The 25,299-nt window shown below is 41.9% G+C and overlaps 1 protein-coding gene across 3 annotated transcripts in view; it reads right to left on the reverse strand.

The window, feature by feature from the left end:
- Positions 1 to 25,299, reverse strand: part of LOC125886360 (SLIT-ROBO Rho GTPase-activating protein 3-like) — a 50,281-nt gene extending 24,982 nt beyond the window's left edge. For all 3 annotated transcript variants that reach the window (XR_007449025.1, XM_049572532.1, XM_049572520.1), the window contains exons 1-4: positions 24,761 to 25,299; positions 12,229 to 12,424; positions 6,694 to 6,856; positions 3,204 to 3,266 (exon numbers count right to left, since the gene is read on the reverse strand). Coding sequence is in view for 2 of the 3 variants with exons in the window: in XM_049572532.1 (XP_049428489.1) it covers positions 3,204 to 3,266; positions 6,694 to 6,856; positions 12,229 to 12,424; positions 24,761 to 24,827 (489 nt within the window). In the remaining variant the exon portion in view is untranslated. The remainder of the gene's footprint in view (positions 1 to 3,203; positions 3,267 to 6,693; positions 6,857 to 12,228; positions 12,425 to 24,760) is intronic.

The raw sequence follows: 25,299 nt of genomic DNA on the forward strand, positions 1-25,299 counted from the left end.
TTCCTAGCAACACTGACTGAGGCGGACGTACAAAGGACAGCGAGATCGATCAGCAGGGGAGGAAGGAGGTTACAAAGTGACAGTGAGCAACCTTCCCTGCAACCCGGGAAACAAGAAACTACTTGATTTCCACAAAATTCCAGCAGCGGATCAATGGCAGAGACGAGCACGCTGACAAAGACGAATCCATCTGATACCTCGTTTTACATTTAACACATAAGGGACAATGGAAACCAATTATACAAGTTCATCTAAGCTATAGAACTTTATCCAGCCCGAATCTTAACAGACTGCTGCCATTTCTTACGCTATGTTGGGGAGCTGCAGACAGCCATTTAATAATGCATGAATCAGAGAGGGGAGAAAATCAATATCAGTAAAGCAGTAAAGTGCTGTATAATGTTACAGGTGAGGATATTTCTCATGTGGTTTATTACATACAAGGACCAGAGATTCACTATGTACTCAGTCGTACCAAACATCCTTAAAAATGAGTGTGACTTCATCAATAATCACTGGAACTGCACTGCTTTTTAAGGTTTTCTATAATACTGTATACCTTATTTCTTTTATAAGATATCTGTGTATGCAAACACAACCCATGTTACAGAATCCCTTGCATGGCAATTTGCTAAATTCTGTAAGATCATACAAGCACTAAGCAGCTTTCTGTTTGTCTTCACACCAATCTTCAAATATTTACCTCAAAAGCATTACGGAGAGTGTTAACGTTGGTGCAATTATAGTTATAGTTATAGGTCACAATCAATTTTACAGCACCATGATAAATGCGTCTTAAGTAAAACCTTGCCCAAAGTTTTTTAATTATCTTTGATTGATCACTTGCAGCATTTACTCAATAATATTGTGGATGTGATACAGATGATTAAGTGTGCAGCACGTAGCCAAAGGTGTAGAATTTTTAAATAAAATAATGATTAAGCAGAAGGGACTGAGCACCAACCATCTTAAAGCAAGTGTATGGTCTTTTTATACTGGATAGAATTCAGTTATATACAATGTAAGAAAAAAGCTAGTCAAAATAACAGTTTGATTTGAACTACAGCAACCACTGGAGTGTCTCGGTGTGACTCAGCTAATTAAAGATGGACATTTTCTTAAAGGGACAGTTCGCCCCAAGATCAGAAATACATATTTTTCCTCTGCCCTGTAGTGCTATTTATCAGTGTAGTCTGTTTCAATGTGAGTTGCCAAGTGTTGCAGATATTGGTCATAGAGATGTCTGCCTGCTCTCTAATATAATGAAGCTAGATGGCACTCGGCTTGTGGTGCTCAAAGTGCCAAAAAATGCATATAAGAAACTCAACAGCAATGTCTCTTTCCAGAAATCATGACTTGATTATTCAGGATTATCCACAGACCTTGCTGTGAGCAGTTTAATGAGAAGACTATTTTCTTTCTACTGAACTACACCCGATCCATCTCGGGTGTGTGAGCTGGATTGGCAGTTTGGCGCGGAGTCTGCTCTGTCCATCATGGTGAAGAGGGAGCTGAGCCAGAAGGCAAAGCTTTTGATTTACTGGTCCATCTACGTCCCAACCCTCACCTATGGTCATGAGCTCTGGGTGGTGACCGAAACAATGAAGTCGCGGATACAAGCAAACAAAATGAGTTTCCTCCGTGGGGTGGCTGGGCTCAGCCTTAGAAATAGGGTAAGGAGCTCGGACATCCGGGGGGAGCTCGGAGTAGAGCCGCTGCTCCTTTGTGTTTAAAGGGGTCAGTTGAGGTGGTTCGGGAACCTGATCAGGATGCCTCCTGGGCGCCTCCTGTTAGAGGTGTTCCAGGCACATCCAACTGGTAGGAGGCCTCGGGGCAGACCCAGAACACACTACAGGAATTACATATCTCATCTGGCCTGGGAGCACCTTGGGGTCCCTCAGGAGGTGCTGGAAAGCATTGCTGGGGAGAGGGACGTCTGGGATGCTTTGCTTCGGATAAGCAGTTGAAAATGGATGGATGGATGAACTACACCCACCAACCGTATTACTGTGCAGACAGAAGCATGCATCTACTGCTAACTCACCTAACACCACTGAGCTAGCTAACATTACAGCTCAGCTGATGACGGCACATTAATGTTTACATCTTGCACAAGCCTCTCGTCAATGAGTAGATGCACACATGAATAGACATCTCTACGACCGATATCTCCAACACTCGGCAGCTCACACAAAAACAATCTAGACTGATAAATAGCACTACAGGTGAGACCTTTCACAGTTCATTTTAAGAGTTTATATGCTACGTTAAACTGAAATTACAGCCGTTTAAGGACTGGATTTTGGACATGATGTAGGATATTCACAATCTTTTTTGTTTTCTTGCTTGCCTAAACATACTCGTACTCTTACTTTGTTACCCACTGGGCCGTTCAGTTTTAAATAAGCATAGTTGAAAATGGTTTGAATTATAACGTTCACTTTCTGCATGTTTTGAATCATATTCATGGATTCTTTCTGCAGATGAACTGCTGAACAACAACTACCGATCACGATATCACTGAGCAATTAGACCCAGAAGGAAGCACTCTGGTGTGTTTGTTGCTCTCTGTCCCACATACAGCAGATGATATCACTGCATCAGTTCATTATCTTCAGCCAAATGAGGCATCAGCACTGAACGCAGCTGTTGTCTATCTTCACTGCCACGCAGACCATTTTTGTGTGTTTATCGCCGTGTGTACACGCGTTTCCACATGGGGCATGTAATGTATGTACAGTACGACATATAACAATAGACAGAGTGACGACACGCAAACAGATGTGTGTGATTACATGTAACATTAGCTGAAACAATTATAGCAGCTCATGTTTGGTGTGCGCACAGTGCACCTCTGCGGCACAGACTGCTGAGTCCGCTTGAAGTGCTGCCAGGGGCAAGAACGCCCTCCCCTTCAAACTGATGTAGAAACTCACAGTGGGAGGAAGAATGCAAATTTTCTCCTTTCACGACCTCAGGAGATGGAAGAAATGACCTGTTACAGGCTGCACTGCTGATAAGGCATATCTGCCGTGTGCAGTGTCAGGCCAGCTGCTTCGTAGGTTACAGGTTCGGGTGTGAAAAAAAGCTCTGGCTCAGGATTGATGGTACACGGGCTAACATAGGGGAAAGGGAAAGCAGGCAGGATTGTGTAGACAAAGAAAGGTTAAGCATGAAGGGGCAACAATATTTGTTCAACTCACAGTGTAGAGCTCATTGGTGACTTTCACCAACTCCTCGTGCATCTGCACCCCGATGTCTTTGCTCTGTAAAAGAGAAAAAAAACAGGTGACCGTTTCATAGGCACATTTGAAGGACAAATGAAGGCAGGTATTCACACATCTAAGACTGAGAACTGGGTTATCTAATAGAATTGCCTCCCTACAAGTGAAAAACTTGAAGGCCGTGTGCCAGATATATTTTGTTTGTAAAGGATGTCAGCAGGCATTGAAATGCTGTCATTACTCTGCACCAGAAAAGATCTAATACAATGCCCAAAGTGCACACACAGACAAAAATAGAACAGTGCAGTAACTGCAGAACATTTCCCAAGGAGTTGTGTCACAGTTTCAGCTCAGTTACAGGGGCTAAGAGTCTATGATGAATTGGACATGTCCCATGACAGGGCTTATAGCCCAAGAGGAGGAATGGGGCCAGCAGAGAGTGACTCTGGAAATCCTGTTGAGGGGATATGGAGCGACGCTTAGCCCAATCAATCCTGTTTTTGCCACCTCTCAGGGACCACTTGTCAAAACAGCAACCTTTGCATTTTTTTCCCTCACACGTGACAAGAATTAAATTTCAGCACATTCAGTACATTTAAACTTTGACTTAACAAACGGCAGAGTTGATTCACTCCCTTCCTCCTCGCATGTGTAATTCATTAGCAGTGAGACTGCACTGCAGCTGAACCAGGATGCTACAACATAACAGGATTATTGTTTTGGAGAAGTTTGTCACAATTTGAGCTAACTTCTTGCAGAGGGAGACATTTTTTTCTTTCTGCAGGCAGCTATTAGTACTTCTCCTTATGCTGGCTGCAAGCCATCCTAGTCTCATCAAGGCTCCCATCGTGACAGTGCAGAGCCCCCTAGAGGGCATAAATTAGAGTAGACTTCTGCCGCTGTCAAACGATACTGATCTAAGATACCCAAGGCGGAGTGTTCATCACCACCCCTGAACCACAGGCTCTCTGGTACTCTCACGCGTACCATACATTAAGCATATGCCATATTAAATGCAAGAGTAAAACCAACAACAAGAATTCTAGACAAATACATTCCTTGACGTTATAAATTGGAATAAAAGAAACAAGTTGCATATAATTCTCTCTCTGCAAATTACTGACTGAGTCCTAGTTAATGTGAATTTGCTGTGAAATGGAATGAGTGGGAGTACAGGCGCCAAGAGTGATGAGGTGTAAAGAGCATCAAAAAAAGGTTAGTGATCTAAATAGGGAGCAAACTGAGCATTATATTGAGAATGACACCTTCATGATGAATGAGGCAAGGGTTAAAAAGAGAAACAGAATCGCCCACAATTGCCAGGGACCTACTGTACGGCTAAAATGTTCCAATTTTAGGTGGGAAAAACCTCAGTGACAGGTGTGAATAGTCAGCCTGATGGCCATTATTTAAAACCAGGCTGTAAAATAGGTGGGCAAGCTTTGGAAACAATGTCGCATATTGTAACTGAAGTACTGATAAATCATCATTGGTCATGGCAAGAGACAGGCTGTCAATGGCTCATCATTAATCAGTTAACTGTCGAGAATATTTTTGACCGGTTACGCATGTCGGTCTATAGGTTATTTTACTTCACTCTGCACCACCCACATCTGGTGGGAGACAGACAGCTGGCTAGCCGTGCTCCAATGTAGAAACATATGCTGCTTTCAAATGGGGTTGTGTTTATGGAGCTCTAACAGTGACAGTATTTTTTTGGCATTAAAAAAGGAAATATTGACACTGGAAAAATCCCCTGACAAAATAAAACACAGACATTTAAAAATATTTTTATTTTATTCCGGTATGTTTTGATGTGTTTTTCAATGACAATCTTCAGTTTTTCATTTTTTTCAGTTTCAACTTTCTGTCACTGTTTTGGTGTGGAGGGGAGGAGTTTGAGGGGAGGGGCAAAGATAACCATTTTATATTTAGCCTATACTTAAACTGATGCTAAAGAGAGAGACACAAAGAAAATCTGTAGGTTGTCACTTAAAAACACATAAAAATTAAAAAAAATATAATAATATCATGTGTTTTATTTTTCATTTGATCTTTTTCAGTGCCACAGTTTCCTTTATTTAATGTCAAATTTTACTTCTGATGCCAAATAATTCTGTCACTGTTCTAGCTCCACATGTTTTTAATGTGTTCATGAGAAGACTTCATATGAACGCCCCCATGTTGTGGGGCCATGTTAACAATGTTAAAAAACAATGTCCACTGCCCATCCTTTGGTTTCCACCAGTTAGCTAACATTAGCCTTGGCCACGTTGCACTACACACCAGCCAAGTCAGTTAGGAGCTAGTTAGTAGCACCACCGCGTATTCGGCAGTTAGCACTAGTAATGTCGTCCCGACCCAACAGTGTTGCTGCGGAAACATTATGTCCACCCTCTGGTTTCCCCTCAGGTAGTATACAGATCAACTTTGAGCTGCAAAACACCTTTAGCATTGTAAACAACTGTAAGCTTTGTTAGCACCGTTAGCACCGATAGTGGTGCTAACATAGTTAACCATGCTTAAGGGGTTTTATGGCTTAAAATGAAGCTACTTACTCACCAGAACTACCTGGGGTGGCCACCATGTTTCTGCAGCAACATCGTCCGGCCACTGGGATGGTGTTACCACTGGTAAGCGCAAATGAGCAGCGCCACTAGCTAGCTAGCTTCCACCCAACCAAGTGCAGAGCGGGCAAGGCTAACATTAGCCAGCTAGTGGAGACCAGAGGGTGGGCAGTGGGCACTACGTTTTAGCATTGTTAACGTGGCTAGCCGGAAACAAACTTAAAAGTAAGACATTTAGCCTACATCACAAAACATTAATATTTCCCTACCTCTTAATCAAATCAAACTATGTTTATTAAAATAGCCTGGCATATGGGTACAATTATAAAAATAAATGTTAGAACAAAACAAGATCATATATCCACAAAAGTAAAACAAAATTAAACTAAGTATCTAGGCTAATACAAACATAAAATATTATAAAATACTAAAAAAGAGCAACCAAAAGCCATTGAAATATATGCATCTTAAGATTTGTCTTAGAAGTGTAAACGGAGGGGAACATTAGAGCTAATGGATTACATGGACTCTAAATGGATAGCACTTTGAAATGCGCTGCTAAAGTTCACTGAGTCAATGGAGCACCAGACTAAAATGAAAGGCCTCTTGTATGTCATGGTATTTTGCTATCAAAGGCAAAATTAACCAAAGCTGACATCCGGTGATACAGTAAAACTAATCATAAGTCAGAACCGTCTGTGTTCTCTGCCATATGAGAAACATGTGAAATATACTGTACGTCCTGATATATTTTAACATATTTTTACATATTTTCGTTGGTGTGGTGTCAAGTTCCCAGCTGTGGGCACCAGTCATGCAATTTGAGCAGATAAGTGCTGTGACTGTGTGCGTTAGTAACGGTCAGGGTTACATGCCCTCATCCGTTTAATTCACAGTCTGACCTTTTTGAAGAGTCTGATGACATCCTCGCCCACGTGTGCCAGACGGACAATGACGTTGTTGTTGTAGATGTCGCTGAGAGTGGCGTGGTCTCTGCTCTCCCGCCTGGTCTGATCCAAGACCAAATACCAGCAGTTCACAGTGGACAGGAGATTCTGGTCCTTTCTGAAAGAAGCCAAGCAAAGACTTTACGAGGATGAAAATATCGGTCCGTTTCAGTAAACAATTTCTACAAAGCTGCCCAATGTAGACTAATACAACCACAATATTCAGTCACACTGTATATTTCCCATAAGTAAGAAAAAGGGGTTATTGTCCTAGCATAAAACAGGATAAAGTCTTTCTTACAGACCACACAGATCTTACATCTGATCCACTGGTACCAGCTCTAAGGCTTTACATATCACATATCAAGGGGTCCCTGCACATGTAGCAAGGAATCAACTATAAAGGAGGCAGCTGTACACGCACACGCACATACAGGAAGACACACACAGAAGGCATGCCGACTGCACTCGCCTGCTTGCTCAAGGGAGCATGTGAGTTCAATTATCCTCACACCAAAGAGTTTGTTTGTCTTCATCTTTTGTCTTTGGAGAGATTTTAACTGCTTTTCTGACCTCCAACAATCGTGACTACAATATGAAAATGCTGCATCATACGTTTCATGAACAGCCTGCTTAAGAGCTGTGTGTAAAACCCTTCTGTCGCTGGCTGATAGCTGACCTATGCTGGGATCCAATCCAGATAAATCCAACTCTGTTTTTTTTCTTTAATGACTGGCGAGAGGAGAAGAATGAAGTTAAGATGAATGACTTTAACACTTAGCATGCCTTTGTTGATAGGGAAGAGGACATTCAAAATGCAGTTCACACACTGAAAGTCATTTCGGCTGATTTGCACCCACAGAGCCTTTTATCATATCACACAAGCAGTCAGTAACTACAGAAAGAGTGATGAACAGTTTGAGTTTGTAGAGCAAAGCCGCCACAATTATCTTTTTAATTGAGTTCCTTTTCTAAAAAAATACATATATTCTATAACTTGTCATACTGAATACCATTATGCTGCTTGTGACTTGTGCACTTGCTTGAGGCTGCCAGCTCCTACTTATGTTGGCAAGAAACCAATGCACACACACTGACTGAGCTCCATCAGCATCACCATCCTAACCATCCTAAACCTCTGTAGCCAACTCCAGGTGCTTGAGCAAAGATGAGTGATATAGTGATGCAATGATTCTGATGTGGCCTATTGATTTCCATGAATGGTTAGTAGGATGCCTAAATTTATACTTCACTAGCTATTAGCGATGTGCCATACTGAAAGCTGCCTTTTCCAAGAGCTCATTCCAGCACTGTCAGACGCAGTGGTACTGGTTGCAGAGTGCTGCAGGTTTAGGTGCCCCAAGCCAGAAACACCAAGACCAAATATACCAATATAGCATGAATTACACGGTGAAGATAGAGGCTGCAGAAGATTCAGCAATGGACAGACATGATCAATGGATCCTTGAATAAGTAATACAAATTTTAAGATGAACTCATTCTTTCTGGTTTCTACCCAGTATACAATCAAAGCAGTCATACAGAAATTGATAAACAATCTGACTGAATAATCTGGCATCTACTCGGGGTGTAAGAAAAGCAGGGACTGTAATAAATACAAAAGCAGATTGCACTGTTCCGACGGCATAAAAAGATGTTTACTTACTTACTTTTTATGCAATCAGAACAGTGTGGTCTCCATATGGTGGTGTGTTATTTATACTATGACAGTTTTCCTAAAATTAGATTCTTTAAAAATCACAATACAATGAAATATATTGAATTATTACCCCTGTAACATGATACAAGATTGCAAGATTCTTGCCAACACATGACCCTAGCCTACACAGTAAAAACATTACACAAACGGCTCTTTTTAATACCATAGAGTTCTGCTTTTCACATGGCCTATCACAACACTTTTCACAGGCCAAGCAAAGCACCCCAGACGTCCCTCTCTCCAGCAAAGATTTCCAGTTTCTCCTGGGGGACCCCAAAGCCAGATGACATATGCAATCCCTCCAGTGTGCTCTATGTCTGCCCTAGGGCCTTCTACTAGTTGGACATGCCCAGAACACCTCCAACAGGAGGCATCCTGATCAGATGCCCCAACCACCTCAACTGACCCCTTTCAACCCAAAAGAGCAGCGGCTCTACTCTGAGCTTCCTTCGGATGTCCGAGCTCCTTACCCTATCTCTAAGGCTGAGCCCAGCCATCTCTCAAAGGAAACTCATTTCGGCCGCATTTATCTGCAATCTCATTCTTTCGGTCACCACCCAGAGCTCATGACCATAGGTGAGGGTTGGATGAACCAGTAAATCGAATCCCTCTTCACCACGACAGCCCAGCACAGTGCCCACATCACTGCAAACGTCGCACCAAACCGCCGTTCCATCTCACACTCCATTCTACCCTCACTCGTGAACAAGACCCTGAGTAACTTGAACTCCCTCGATCGAGGCTGCAACTCTCTCCAAACCCATAGGAGGCAATCCATGGGTTTCCAGCAGACAACCATGATCTCAAATTTGGAGGTGGTGACCCTCATTCTAACGGCTTCACACTGCTGCAAACTAAAAATGTATATTTTGCATAACTATATCAGACATCCCTCTATTGATCCAAGTAACTGCATATCATTTATTGCTATTTTCAGGCATGGAGAACCTCAAAGTTAAATTCAGGGTCTGCATCTGCTGGTCAAATAATACACTATCATTGCATCTGTGTCTATAAATACATGCTGACTTAAAGTTGCACGGTAGTAATATGCAACTTTATATGCTAGTAAAGACATATGCTATTGACAATATGACTCCTCTTCGAAAGTAGATCCTGCAGTATCAAATGTCGTCTAGAAACCAACACCTAATAAATTATTCCAAATGATTTGTTGGTCTCTCTACAGATCATGTGATGAAAAACTGATCCACAGTAATATCTTAGACTATAGCTTGAGTCAGAAATGCAGCAGTTATTTTTGACTCTAATCTCAGTTTTGAAGATCATATTTCAAGAGCAGTCACGACTTGTTTTCTGTCAGCCACTTCAAAACTTTGATCATTTTATCCTTGGACAGTTTTTTCATGCTTTCATTTTCCCTTTTTTGAAGTGAATGACTGTTTCCCTGTCTCTGTGAAGCTCACTCTGATCTTCAGCTAATGCTAGTTTTTCTGCTCCTCCGTGTATCCAAAGCAATGCTGTAATGTAATCAGAAAATAGCCTTTATACCAATGTAATATAATGTGTCAGAAGTCAAAACCACATTCAGGTATAAGTCATTTTTACGTGTACGTTATCCGTCTTTGTTCCAGGTCTGAATGTCACATCTGTGATACATATAGTCACAAAATTTCTGCTGGCTTTTGATGCTTAGTGTCGACGCTCTACTTCACTTATGACTCTATTCTTCTTTCTGGATCAATAATGTTAAGAAAGCAGCACAATTTTACTACAACAGAACAGCAATCTGAAAAGTTCTGTGTCGATGGCGAGTTAAAAGAGTTGCACTCGTGATGCTAAAGGTAATCCAGAGTGCCGGGCATCAGCATCTTTGTTCCTTTCATCCTTTAACACTTTGATAAAAAACATGAACAAGCTATCCCTATAGGCCCTTCTTTCAAGCACAGCAGGTGTTTGATCCTGTACAGTACATGGGATGCCAGGAACCTGACTGCAGATCTTTGGCTGTTGGCTACTCTTGAATAAGGATGAGACTGTAGTATTCAGGACACAAAGCAGTTGATGCACAGCTGCTCAGGGAAGATGACGGGAGAAGTTTTTCTCACCCAACAACTCACAAAAAGTACAATAAAACCTGTTACACGGCAAGGTCTCTGCATCATAGAGTAGCACAAGCCAGCTGAATTACAGCGACCTGACAATGCAAACGCACACTGTGTCTATTAACTATTGTAAAACACACTGAATATAAACTGCCTTTTCAAAAAAGCAGCATAGAGTTATCTTATAATCACATTTTTGCCGCAGCCACTCAATTGAAGATGTTGAAAATGTTACTTGACAATCTCCCGCCAGCCGCTTTATTAGACATGACATCAGAAATATGAACAGATCCAGTATAAGACAGAAGGGCACTGAGGTTCTGCTGTTAAAAAAAAAAAAAAAGTAAATTAAACGACAGAGAGAGAGAGAGCGTGCAGAGAGAGAAGGCCGCGTGGGATTATTAATGATAGAGCCTTAGTCGGCCCATTGTAGTCTGTGAGTGTGAATCTAGCCTATGACAGACAGATACAATGATGACCATTTAATGTGACGGGGGGGAGAATCTGGGACAGCAGAGTGTACAGGGAAGTCATGCAATGTGAGTCTCTTGCAGGGGTCTCCCTCTGAGGGAATGCTCCATTTATCAACGTCCCAGTGACGGGAGCTCTCCGCCACGATTACGCTTTGCGTCCAATTGGCCGGAGAGACTGAAAGAGAGACGGAGAGACCGCTCCTAAATAAACCAACATGTTTGTTACGCATGACCGAGACAGCCAGGTCACATGAAAGGATGTGCGACCGCCTACGAATCAATTATACCATCTTCACTGTAGTGCTTTGTAAGGGAAGTTCAATTTCCTGCGCTGCTCTTCCAATACTGCTATGCTGAGCATTAGAGAAGAAGCAGAGTCTTCTAACAGATTTTAATTTGACTAATTAAACTCAACTCAATATCCATTTATTAGCCTTTCAGGAGCTTTTTAACTGCATTTGGCAACCTTAATTGGTCCGTTTCCAAGGTGAGGAGCAGATTTTTTATGCCTAAAATTTTCATTGAACGCACTCTAATTTATTCATATTAATTCCGATCATTCACTTCCTCATATTCATGACCACTGATTCAAATCAGGCACATGGCTGTCGGCAGCCTGTACAGTTAGAATATGATCTGAAAGTCACAGCGAGCCGCAGGCTGGTCAGAGCATCCAAGCAGCGGTTCCTCAACATGCTGTAGGGTATGTTTGTTTCATGACCGCACATCTCCTTTACACAAACATTTAAAACAAGTTAAGTCAATCTGAGTAAAATAACCCAGATTGCTGCTTTCTTCAGTCCTAACCGAGGCTCTAATTTGTTTTCTGTGGCCATTGAGAAAATATGAGTATTTGGGTTGCAGTCTAGCGTGAAGTTGTTTGAGAATGGAAATGAAATGACAGCCACATAGAAAGGAAGGGGGGGTTGGGGTGGAAGGGGGGGGGGGCAGGATAAAGAGTCTGACCTAGTTGGGAGGAACACAGCAGCCCGAGGCCACAAGCTTCCATGGCCCTGGCTTCATTTCAGGTCATTTCTTCTGCTTTTATCCCTCCTCTCCTTTTTGTTGCTTATCCTTCCTCTGCCTCCCCCCTTTCTTTTCTTTTTTTTTTTTTCCATCTCTCTGTGCCGTGCCAGTGATCAGAACGAAATATGTTAATAGTTGTTTATCGGTCAAACACATTCAACGCAGATGTTGCAGAGCTTAGCAGACAGACAGTGGCAAGACTCACTTGAAGTGATGGTGCTCTCTGGAGGTGCGGATCTTGGCAGAGTAGCGCTCGGCCAGTTTGTCAAGGCCTCTGGAGTACTCAAGCTGGAGCTCGGCCTTTCGACGGAAGAACTCCTGCAGGTCCTGCAGCAGCTGCAGCCGGGACTCAGACTGCTGCTCCAGACAACGGAACTGCTCTACCAGCTGGTTACGGATCTCTGCATATCAAAAAGGGAGAGAGAGACCACCTTCAGAATAAATAGAGCCTCTCTGGGGGAGAGGGGGCTTACATGCTGGGCCTCACTTCTGCCTGCCAAACAGTGTTGCAGGTCAGCATTTACCCCACAATTCTTCAGCAGAGGATTTAGCAAATACACATATGTGAGGAAACAGTGGAGCACAAGCACTAATAAAACAACAAAGTCATCATAATTTGATAAAACTGGATGTCAAAGAGCATTTGTCCACTGTGTGTGTATGTGTGTGTGTGTGTAGTGGGCGGGAGGGAGGGAATGTGGGGGTGTCTAAATGCTGGAGTAGCACACGTGCATATGAGATGCATGTCTGATGATTGCAGCAGACAGCACGGAAAATATAAAATAGGTCAGCTTCTCAAAATGCATTGTGCTGAGCGAGCCTTCAGAGAAGTTTGTCTTGAAAAAACAAATTGCGGGCATTCTTTCGATTACAAGATTGCTGTGGTTTTCTGCTTATGAGGTTTGGAAAACTCACTGCTCCTATTCATAGTCTGAGAATGAGGAGAAATTAAGTTTTGGACTAAATTTTGAAAATATGGTTGATATAGCATTAACAAATGGTAAAACAGTTTTCAAAATGAAAAGCTTAGGGGAAATACAGTATTTCCTGTTTACTCAGAGGGCTATATGTTGAGGTCTAGATTTATTCTGTGCTGACAATTTCACTGCTGTAGCTTGTGTGTTAAGAGTATCATTAATCCAACTAGGTTTTTTCATAAGGACCAGGAGTAAATATCCATCTAGGTTTTCCCTGCTGGGCAGCTTGCACTGGTAGCTGGATGTTCCCATACACCTCTGGGATTTCAGGTGATGAAAACGTCCACTGAAGTAATAACATCACTTTTACAGTCTTGCATTAACACTGAAAAGGAACACAAATAACATTTTATTTCATCCATATACTGTTTATTGCAAGGCTGCCATAAATCCAGGGGCTAAGTGGCTGCTGAATGTTTGGCTGCAGACCATAAATCGTGTCAGAGCCGAGGGCTGAGTGATGTGTTTGACATCACCACCAGGATATTGCTGAGCGTATTTTCCAAAATCTCTCTATATGTCACAATATTTCACATGTACAATAAAAATCTGAAAACATTTAACCAAACAGGTGCTGAAAGCAATAAACTGGTTGTGTAGAGTTCAGTTGATTTCCGTTTTTTCTGGTTATTCCAGTCTGGTCTGATGTGCAAGCTTAGACCGATTTCAATTAATGCAAACCAGCTGAACTGGTATTTGTCACCATGACACTTCCAGGCAAATTTTAAAAGTAGCTTACATCAGTAACCTATGCTGAAGGTGTCATAGTGCTAAATTCAACATGTATTGCATTGGTAATAAGTGAAATGACAACATGATTAATATAATACTGAGTTCATAAACAGACTAATGGAACCACTTGTGTCTGACAGGCTGTGAGCCGAGCACAGCAACATGAAGGAGACGAAATTTCAGTAAGGGTAGAAGGGGGAAAGTAACCTGGATATCCAGATGCCCCGCCCCCAGCAAATTCGAATTTGCTCTGCACGGGAATCTGGCCCCGACGAGCAGAGCCCACTGAATCGCCAATTGGATCAGATCAGTCTATCTGACAGAGGCGGGCTCTGGGCAGGCGTAACATGATGACAACAACGCTGCGCCATAGGAGTCAAAAAGTAAACAGCCAAGATGGCAGCTGCCGAAGGACCGCATCCATTCAATTTAGCTTTGGAAGAAACGCTAAGAGCCAACTACACTTATCTTTTTCCTTGAGAGAGGAACAGAAGACTGCCCTAGAAGCCTTCGCTTACAGGAAGGACGTTTTTGCTGTTTTGTCGACGGGATACGGCAAAAGCATAATATATTAACATTCGGCAAACCAATGGGGCTTAGTGTAATGAATACATCACCTTGTTTTTTGCTCTGATTGGCTATCATGCTATCCAATTGCGTGCAACGGCATTTAATATGCCTCAGTTAGTGCTGCCCCTTGGGTAGGAAGGGTGCATCGGTGACAGCCAGACTCAAAACTTTCTAGACTTAAGTCTAGATTTCCAGGCTAGGGGGAAAGAGCAGTGCACACTGTGTTTGTTTACTAGAAAGTTGATGTGTTTTTTTGGTGACAAGAAGTGACATGGCAAAGTTAGTCTCTCAAGAAAACTAAAACTGCTCCAGTATGGCAACATTTTGGATTTAAAGCCAATGAAAGAGATGTCCTAACTGGTTGTGAGCAACAGCGTGCGCCACTGTTCCTATTTATTCCTGTCACACACTTTTAAAGTGCCGCAATGGACAAAGAACAGCAGATTCGTGAAGTCTAAATTATCAACAAGATACCTCCTTATTTCACTGAATAAATAAATAAGATGGCAGCTGGAGGGAGATCGCCTGGTAGGTTAATGACCATTAATAATGACAAGCTAGGCTACTTGCTGTTGGCTAAATTGTATGTTATTTTCAGTAAATATCACATTACAAAACATGTTCCTGTTTAAAAAATACAAACATAGGAAGACAGCAAGTAGGCTAATTGCCCATCTCTTAAGTGCTTATGTATCCAGAATAGAGTAGACTTTACTGTCATAGTGTCATTGCACAAGTTGACCCATTACTGCATGTTTGAGTCAAGCTAACTAATTCTCAATATAGCTCATGACACAATGGTGGGGCAGTGTTTGATTCTAATCCAATATTTAAGAGTTCTTCTCAACTGTACGAGAACCACATATTCAACCACATATTCACTTACATATCCATACAAAGAGCAACCACATACAAGTTTTCAGGGGCCAACCCACCATCTTATCCAGTACAGTACGACCTTGAGCACTCAGCTAATATCTATGTGATTTGTTTTCATGACATAATAGAAGAGCATATTTAATGTAGACGGAGAGCTCCGATGTTGCATGATGTATCACAATAATCAGATGCATGTGTGTTGTTAGAACAAGAGATCATATGTCCCACTCGCAAGCGGCTGCAAAGGCAAGTGCGACTTGATCTAGTAGTAAAATTTGGTATACTGGTGTGTATACTGATGTTTGGCTTAATATCAAACCATTTTGAAAACTTTTTACAATGGTCCAACCCTACTGCTGTAGCCTACAGCACAGAGGGCCAAACTCTTAATCAGTATAAACAAAAACTTGAATCATTAGCCTAATTTTGTTCAATCGTCAATCTGGACAACAGATATTTGTACAGCAACAACACCATAAGACAATATTATCAGGATGTAATTTTGAGCTCACATCTGTGGATTATAATACACACCTACACACACACACACACACACACACACACACACACACACACACACACACACACACACACACACAGGGTGAATAAACAGCTCCACACTCTTCAAGACAATATGAAGCAGCTGAGCAACATTGAGATGGCTGATGATTCCATTATGACAGACTGTTTCAACCACGCACATGATTGCACACTGAAAGAAACTCTGTAGAAAATTTATCAATGGAAAAGATGGCCCAGCAGAAGAGAGGCCCTTTTGTTCACTTCTAAATGATTTTCTGTATCTACAAGAAAGGAGTTCAAACATGTCTCCCACCCCAGACCGTCTGCGAGTGCGTGAGCGAAAATGTGAATGAAAGAGCGAGAGCGACAACGACAGAGTAAATATGTAGTCCCTTGCTGTTTGGAGATGTACCCCTCATGGTCCCCATAGTTGCCCTGTTGCCTGGTTACATGCCTCTGGAGGCATCTCAATGAGAGCAGGCCAGTTCCCTGTTCTGACAGTCGCAGCAGTCAGTCTGTTTAGCATAATGGCCAAGGACAAGGGCAACTTTCTTTCTGCTTTGAAATACTCAATAAACAGCCTGTGCTGATGAACGAGGCAGCAATCAAGTTCAAAATAGCAAGAAATGTCACTGCAATGTACTCCTGTGCTAAAATAGACCACTGAACAACGCAATTTGTTGGCCTGTGTGACTTTAATCATCCTTAATCATACAGCGACAGTATAAAAGAACGAGCAGACAATGTAATCTAAATCTAAATTGATTTAACTGCATAATTTTATCAGCAAGACATCAGATAGACTCATGATATTTGCATTCACTCTCCGGCGAGCATGTTATTTTTAGAACTTAAACTGTTACTAGGGACTGTGCAACACTGCACTACATCCGATGAATGATTCAAGCCTTTGCAGAGTAATGCATAATTACGAGGAAGCTGGCAAGGAGCTCAAGTGAATAATATACAGAGAAGTAAGCCTCAAAAGATAAGCGCAGACTCCTCTCCATCTTTTCACTGATGACACAATAGTGCAGATGTCCTCAAATGAAATACATTTGCCACATATGCTGCACCGGGTTCTCTTCCTGGGAACAGTGTGCAGCCAAAATGAATCAAATGTTCCACACCCAAAGGCTTGTGGAAATTTTGCTAATAGGACATTATCCATTTGTGATGTTTATTTTTCTCCTACCCCATATGGTTAACATCCTGGTATGTTTTGGTGACTTTAACAAGTATTTTGAGCATAAATTAATTGCTTCCAGAAACCTGAGGGTATCATTGAAACAGCAGAAGAAAATGAAGAAAATACCCACTCCAGCTGCAGTGGAATACTGATGCACAACAGTTCAGAATATTTTGCCAGCATTAACATGTTCAAGTTTTTTTTTAAAGGAACACTACACCCCAAAATCAAAAATACATGTTTCCCCTCTTACCGGTAGTGCTATCAATCTAAATCAGTGGTTCCCAGTTGGTCCAACCACTGGGTGCAGATTTCTCTTTAGTCATTAGCTTGAAGTCCACACAGTTTAATAAATTCAGCATCATGGTTGCATTTGGCCATGTCATCTAGCTAGGTTGCTGTCTCTGTCAAGTAGCTTATTTTGAAGCAGCACTTCAAAATAAAAGCTCTGTGTTGGAAATTTACTGCACTTAAAAATAAAGTATGTTTTTTTTACAAATTTGACACATTTGTGAGTCACTATGGATACGTGCCCCACTTTCGGACCACGACCCACCAGTCAGGAAACACTGATCTAGATTGTTTTGGTGTGAGTTGCTGAGTGTTGGAAATATCAGCCATAGAGATGTCTGCCTTCTATCCAATATAATGGAACTAGATGACACGAGGCTTGTGGTGCTGACAGCACCAAAAAATTACATTTGGAAACTCAACAGCAATGTCTCTTTCCAAAAATCATGACCCGATTACTCAACATAATCCACAGACTTTGATGTGATTAGGGCTATAGCTGACTCAGATTGATGCCAGTCGAATCGGATTTAGGTGGTCAATAAAAATATTCTGCTCTTCATTACCTTTTTTCTATATAGAGTTTGAGAGTTTAAACACAGTTCAGTGTCCCGCTGTTCAGGATGACAGTGATATTCACGTAATATGGTAAAAAAAAAAAGCCAAATTAGCTGTCCAAGCTAATTCATGCTAACTACGCTAATGGATTGGGTATTTGGAACAACACTGTATCAATTCAACAGAATGTTATGTATCCTGAAAGAAATGCTTTAAAAATAAAATGGACTCCTGGCACGGTGGGGGTCCGGCAGGATAGATGTACTCCAACAGTGATAAAAACAAAAAAAGAACATACAAAACCACGTTCTCACACTGCCAAAATAAACCTTACTGAGCTGTGCTACACAACAACTATTAAAAAGAACATAAATAAGATAAAAAATGAATCCAAGAAACCAAGATGGCGCTGGAAACGGAAATGGTTTTTGCTGACATTAGACATCAAAAAACAGCGAGAAACTGTATCATATCAGTTTGATGTGAGCTCTAAATTTAACACCTCTAAATAGAAGGCACAGGTTAACGTTATCGCGGAGCCTGACTGGGCAAAACCTATCGTCGTCCGGACAGCCTAGTCCGTCTCACTTAGATTTACCTGGGCGTGGGTTTGCAACTGCCTGTACCGAAGAGCAGCGTGAAAGCAAGGAGCAGTCACTCTGCAGCTAAATCTGGGGACTGAAACATCCCCAATGTACACTGCATAATGACTGACAAAAAATAAAAATAAAACAACTATTCAACTTGAAGAATGTCAGTCGACTGAGGAGTCTCTGACTGATGATTTGAATCCTTGACTTTCAGGGGACAGCCCTAGTTATTAGCAGTTTTATGTAGAGACTATTTTCTTATTACCAAACTACACTCGCTAACTTTATCATGTGCTCATGGATGAGAGGCTCATGCTCGTGACAGTGTGAGATGTAAACATTAATGGCGTCCTCCTCAGCTGAGCTGTAATGTTAGCTAATTCAGCTAGGTGAGCTAGCAAGAGTTCAGGCTTCCTTCTTTGCTGTGATACGGTTTGCAGGTGCTGACTGTTAGAAAGAAAAAAGCTCCTACATGAAACTGCTGACAGAAAGATCTGTTGTCTTGAGTACGCAGAAAATTTCTGGAAAGAGACCACAAGCCGAGTGCCATCTAGGTTCATTACATTAGAGAGGAAGCAGACATCTCTACAGCCAATATCTTCAACACTCTGCAACTCACACCAAAACAATCTTGACTGATAAACAGTACTACATGTAAGAATGGAAATATGTATTTTTGATTTTGGGATGAACTGTCTCTTTAAATACATGAAACTAAAATAAAGCCACCTAAACACAGAATGTCCCTGAACTCATACATCATTCACATCACCCACACGGTTTAGTCACATCTGAAGGTTTATGCCAAAGAAAAGGAAAGTACCTGTGTATGAGGCCTTGATCTCTTGTGTTACCCCGCACATCAAAAACAACAAATTACGTCAAGCCGCCAAGCTCAAACACGCCAGCATGTCTGTAGAGGCTACATGCTTGGATCTCTGACAGATAATGTAACGAAACAGGGGGACAGAATTGGTCACTGCTGCCTCGCAGGGTTGCCAGTTAGGCTGCTGTAACCACTGCAACAGAGAGCACCAAATATCACATAGTGAGGAGTCCTTGTCACCACAGTAGCTCAAATTAGCCTAGCACAGCTATTGCAATGGCCTGCAGCAGTCTCCGGGGCTGTGTCTGCAGTTAGCCATGCGTGGCTAGTCACATGTGGCCTAACCCAGACTGACACGTTGACATAATTTGGTACAAATCAAGGCTGTGTTCTGTGAACACTTGTCTTCTGAGTGCAGTAATGGCTATGGTATGCATTTACAGTCTATGTGCTTGAGTTCACATTTCTTTCTCTCTCTCTCTCTCTCTCTCTCTCTCTCTCTTTCTCTCTCCTTCTCCAAATATCTCTAACAAGGAAAGGCATCGCTATTTGTGCAACCACAGGCCAGGAAAATTCAGCGTGCAGTGAGCAGAATTCAAAGCGGTTCTGTCTTTAAATCTTACATCGCTCAACTGTGGGTATGTACCTGTCATCACAGCAACAATGTTACCAAGACATGTTTCCAAGACACTGGAGACAAAGATATTGTTTCACTGTTGTAACTCAACCCTGACATTTCGAGACAGTATCAGTCTAAGCATTCTTTCATTATGATGAATACACACAGAGGGCTGTGTCTACATGCTCCGCGTGGAATGCATCTCCACAGTGAATATGGTGGCAGTGGGAGTGACATGCTACTTGTGACGGTCTGATTGTCACCAAGCCAGTGTCAGCAAATTAAATCTGTACAACAAAAATACTACAAATGTTACAACCAATACAGGTTTTCTTTTTCAGTTTGTATTTATAATGATGTAGGGGCAGATATCCATGTAAAGTCAACATTACACAACTTCTGTGTTGTTACATGTCCCCTTAGCAACAGCAACTCTTTCAATAAACGGTTTACAACACACCCTATTACAGCAATTTGTGCATAAGAGTAAAAAGACTCGGCTCCCAACAGATCAAATGGCATTAAAGATGATGTCGCCTACGGCTATAAATACAGTATGATGCGTGATGAAGGGTATCCCCTCATTTCCTTGTGTTTTGGTTTCAGGATCTTCAGGAAGATTTGAGATACCTCGGGCTGGTCAACTACACTCCTTAGAAGGACAAATATTAGTTTAACCCCACTGTAAAAAAAAAACAAAAAAACAATGTATTAAGTGCTATCCAAGAGGAGAAATCTTGTTTTGGTCAAAACCAAGCAAAACCTGTTTTCAGCTGTTGATGACTAAATGATGACTTTGCATTACACGGCAGTATCACCTATCCGTGAGTGGCTGTTCAGTCATCAATGAATCAGGGATGATAAGTGACAATGATCGCAAATACAAGACTTGTGAAGCTCAGAAAACACACCAGGACACCAACAACCATTGTTCGAATGTGACGGAGCCCCTACTGTTTGCAGAAATGTAGCATGATGAAAACTACCGCAAAGTGCATTAGGTTTGTGCCTGATTGAACCGCTGTGCAGTCAGCAACTCAGCATTATTGGAGGCTAGTGTCAGTGTCAGAGTAAAGCCCCCACAGCTCCAAACTGATCTAAGCCCAGTTTGCAAATGAGCTTAAGATGTCAGCTTAAAAGCTTTTCCTGAAACTGAGACGAGAGACGGAGCTGTGATGGCTCTCTCACAGCCACAAAGCTGGTGTGGGGAGAGTGAGAGTGAGTGTGTGAAAGCGTGAGGGAGTGAAGGAGTCAAACAAATAAATAGACAAAGAGAATGACAGGAAGAAAGTAGACCACACCTCTGTCTGCAAAATACTCATCATACTCTTCATTCCAGACACATGCTGACAAGGTCCGGTCATTTACGTTCTATGTACAGTAGGTACAACACCGGTAAGGTCTAAATAAAGACTGTAAAAAGGAAGCTTTACTGCGATTAAATATTTACACGTATTTGCACCAATATTCTAACAATTTCATCAACTTCAATACTGCCCTTCCGCGGCATCATGAACTTCTATGTGCTGTCATGGATTCGCATTATATTCAAACTAGTTTTTGCTGGACTGAGAGACTCATTCAATTTAATTAAAATGTATTTAACATATTTTTCTTGTTAATCTCCTGTAATATAAAATCAATTAAAAAAAATCAGGCCATAAATTAAATGGAATGTACATGTTAATGACCCCTAACTTAAAAAAAAAAAAAAAAAAAAAAAAAAAAAAGGAAAAATATCTATGGCATAAAGTTTCCATTGTCTTAGTGTGTTATGTCGTAAACACACCTAACTGAGGCGAAGTGCAGCTTGCCACAATGATTACATTTTTCTGCTGCCGGGAGGCGTGGCTTTTTGTTTCAGGCAGGAGGAAACTGTTCGTTACATAGGTCAATATGTCACAGGCATGGATGTATAATAATTACTTGATACCGAACGCCAAGATGGCGCCTATTCAGTCCAGTAGAGCTGCTTGCCTGACACATATGCCAAAAAAAGTTTCTAGCTACCGGGTTTAAGTCTACGGTATGCATCCCACTGAGTGTGGGCATTGGTGTTCCCGCTCAACTCATAGACGTTACATTGTGGATTTTTACATCGCTTTTCTTGGCTCAAGGAAAGATTTACAAATATCAAACCTCAGAGGATCAAATATTCATAATAGAAAGATTCATAATTGACCTTTTTCACAGTTCGAGGTGTCCTGTCAATAGTTTGCAGACATTTCTTTTACAAATGTAGTCTACAGGGTAAATGCCTTTTGGGCTGCAGGGGATTTTTTTCGCTGCAATACTGCGAGTGGCCACTGGAGAAGCCAATGTTGAAGTGCCAAAAACTGCAGTTCATCAACTGGCCACTTGGGGCTGGTAGCAAAACAGACTAATTACCCATAGACTCCCATGTTAAAATGCCCAACTTTACAGCTAAAATAAACATGTTTACAGCCTAGGCCCTAATGTTGCAAGCATTCTCTGGCCACAATTTGCTGCTAAAAGTGAAACTATCCCCACTTTTTATTTGAGCCGCACAGAATTTAACAGCTTCAGCTCGGAGTGGCCGCTGCAGTTTGCCGTAGCAATTGCATGGCAGTTCAATGCAGGTCGCACTTCGCCACTTCTTATTGTGTTTTCGGCATTAGATGAGATGATTTATAGCATTCTCTACACTGCCTGTATGTTCAACATGACAGACGGTACAACAAGCAGCCTGTTAGTTTAGCTTAGCATAAAGACTAGAAACAGCTAGCCTGGCTCGGTCTAAAGACACCAAACTTGCCAACCAGCACGTCTGCAGCTCACGAACACATTATATCTTGTTTGTTTAGTCTGTACAAAAATAAGTGGAGAAACAAGTTTACTGTGTACTCAACGGTTTCTTCTTGACTTCAGAAAGTCACTGCACCCAGCCTAGAAACAGGCTAGCTGTTTTGGCCTGCTTTCAGTCTTATGCTATGCAAAGCTAACTGACTGCTAACTGTAGCTTCATATTTAGAGGACAGAGAGCAGAGCTGATCCTCTTATCTAGCTTTTTTTGTTTTGTTGTGAAAAGGAAGTAGCTTTAGTGTATGAATCGTGCTTTATACACAAATTTGCTCTGCCTTTAAGTGTCTGCAAGACAGTGAAAACACGTACAAGATCAAGCTACTCCATCAACTTAAGTAAAATTGTCTATTTACACAAAAAGGTAAAACTTAAAATGCAGTTTCCACCTTTTGAGGTCCTGTATGATCTACATTTCAGCTGTAGCCTAGCATGTGAGCTACATGTCCACATGGCATGCAATCAATACAAACTATACTAACTCCCCTACAGTATATGGACCGCACCTGGACTGTGGACCACACTGACGGACACCTTGAGATGACACTAAAGCACTAGGCCCAATACATGTGCAATGAATTCACGGTGGAAGTTTCAATTGGTGTTTTTCTGCCAAAGTCCACTTTGGTGTTTGGATGTTTTAGAGGAGTGGTTCCCAACTGGTTGGTCGTGGCCCAAAAGTGGGTGGTGGGTCCATTTTAAATGGATTCCCAGGTGACTTGCAAACTTGTCAAGTTTGTAAAAAACACACTTTATTTTGAGGTACGGTAAATTTTCAGCACAGAGCTTTCACTTTAAAGTGCCATTTCCTGTTGTGGATTGAGCAACTAACGGACACCTACTTAACAGAGACAGCAAACTAGGTTGAAGACATGGCCAAATGCAAGTAGGATGCTGACTGTATGAAACCCTGTGGACTTTGAACTAATGACCAAGGTGAAATCTGGACCCCGTGGCTGGACCAGTTTGGGGCCACTGTTTTAGAGTACTGTGGTCCTGTTGGGTGATTTTGAAGCAAAGGTCTGAACTGAGGCTGTTATAGCATCCTGCAACTATATACTTCATAGGGATGATCTTAGTTGGCCTATACGTAAACGATTAGTTCATTACAGACCAATATGACTACAGTCCACGAAACCTATGCATAGCAGCGTTATCCTTGTTTAAAATGGTAACTCATTCTAAAAGAAAGCCAACACTCTGTCTATCTCTGTGAATAAAACTGGATACAAAACACAACTGTGAAAAGGCAATGCACAGAAGTGTCAAAGTTCACACTGTCTGAAGTTGTGGCTACCTAAAAGGCTGAGAAGACAACCCGTCTATATACATCCTGCACTGTCTGTCTGTTCCAATACAGTGTCAGTGTTCCTCGCTCTTTTCTCTCTCTCTGGGTGGTTCATCCAGTCACATATTTAGCGGTAGACAGTGAAATCCTTTCATGGTTCATAATTCATACAGACAACATACATTATTTATGGACTTTCTGAACTGTTTGCTGTGTGATCTTTTCGAGCATTTCCCTCTCCCTCCTGACACTAAAGGCTACACTCTGTCCTGGGGTGTCAGGAAAATGCTCCCTGTATTGTCTCTTTAAATGACATACCACAATCATAGTCTTTTTAATGTATATTTCAAGCTTTATTTCTTAGGAGAAGTTGTAAAAAGGTACCCAGATGTCTCCAAGTATTCTGCTTGAGTAACCTGAGGTGCATGACCTCCAGTCTCCTGGAAAGATTCTCCAAGGTGAATTGGTACATTCCCTTGTTGGGTGTGCAGCATCGGAGCAGACTCACACATATACCAGCATGCACTTTGAAACAAATCAAGCCTCAGTGGGTTACATGGCCACACATGCAGGGCTTGGCATGTTAATGAACACACATCTTCAGCACAGAGAAACCGGTTCAGCCAAGTTACATCTGATTCATTGTATGTCTGGATTCAAGTGATGGCCTTATCCCAAATGGGCATGAATCTATGAAATCCAAAAGAGATATGATTAAGAGAAAAATAAATGGCTGTCATCCATAACTATGCAATGTGTCCCGCCCCACAGCACCACTGCACACACACTGAGAGCCATATAAAGCTTGTGATAAAGTTACGCAATAGTGCCTTGACACACAGAATAACAATAAGATCAGGCCTGCACGGTACCGACCTTTCACTTGGGTCTCATATTCGGCAATAATCTCTTTGTCCTTCTTGACTTTCGCATGAGATGACATTTTGGGAGAACGGCTTGTGCAATCCTCGGGCAGGAATCAGCGTCTCGGTTGCCACAATGCAGCGATTTGCCCGTCTGCAGTCCTCTCCGGATAGTTGAGCAACAATCAGATGCGAATCATCCCCCGCTTGACACAACTTCGGAGATTAAACGCACTTGAGGCTGCTGTGCGATGTTGCTGCGTTCAAGGCGACGTCTAAACCTAAAAGTGCATACTGATCCACTCCGTCCCTGACCACTCCTCTTCTTCTTCAGCTGCACTCTTCACTGAATCGGGAAACAATTCACGTTTGATGTACATTTCATTAAAAAGCCTGGAGTACGCTCTGGGAGGAAGAGCTACGGCAGCCTGGGCGATAACAGCACACAGCTCCTTCTGCACAACAACTGTCCAGTCTGCCTTTTTTTTTCTCTCCTCTCCCTCTCCCTCTCTCTGCAAGTTCAATGCTGCTGCAGAAAAGGCTGAATGGATG

The sequence above is a fragment of the Epinephelus fuscoguttatus genome, linkage group LG1, assembly GCF_011397635.1.
Source record: "Epinephelus fuscoguttatus linkage group LG1, E.fuscoguttatus.final_Chr_v1".
In the NCBI taxonomy this organism is placed as follows: Eukaryota; Metazoa; Chordata; class Actinopteri; order Perciformes; family Serranidae; genus Epinephelus; species Epinephelus fuscoguttatus.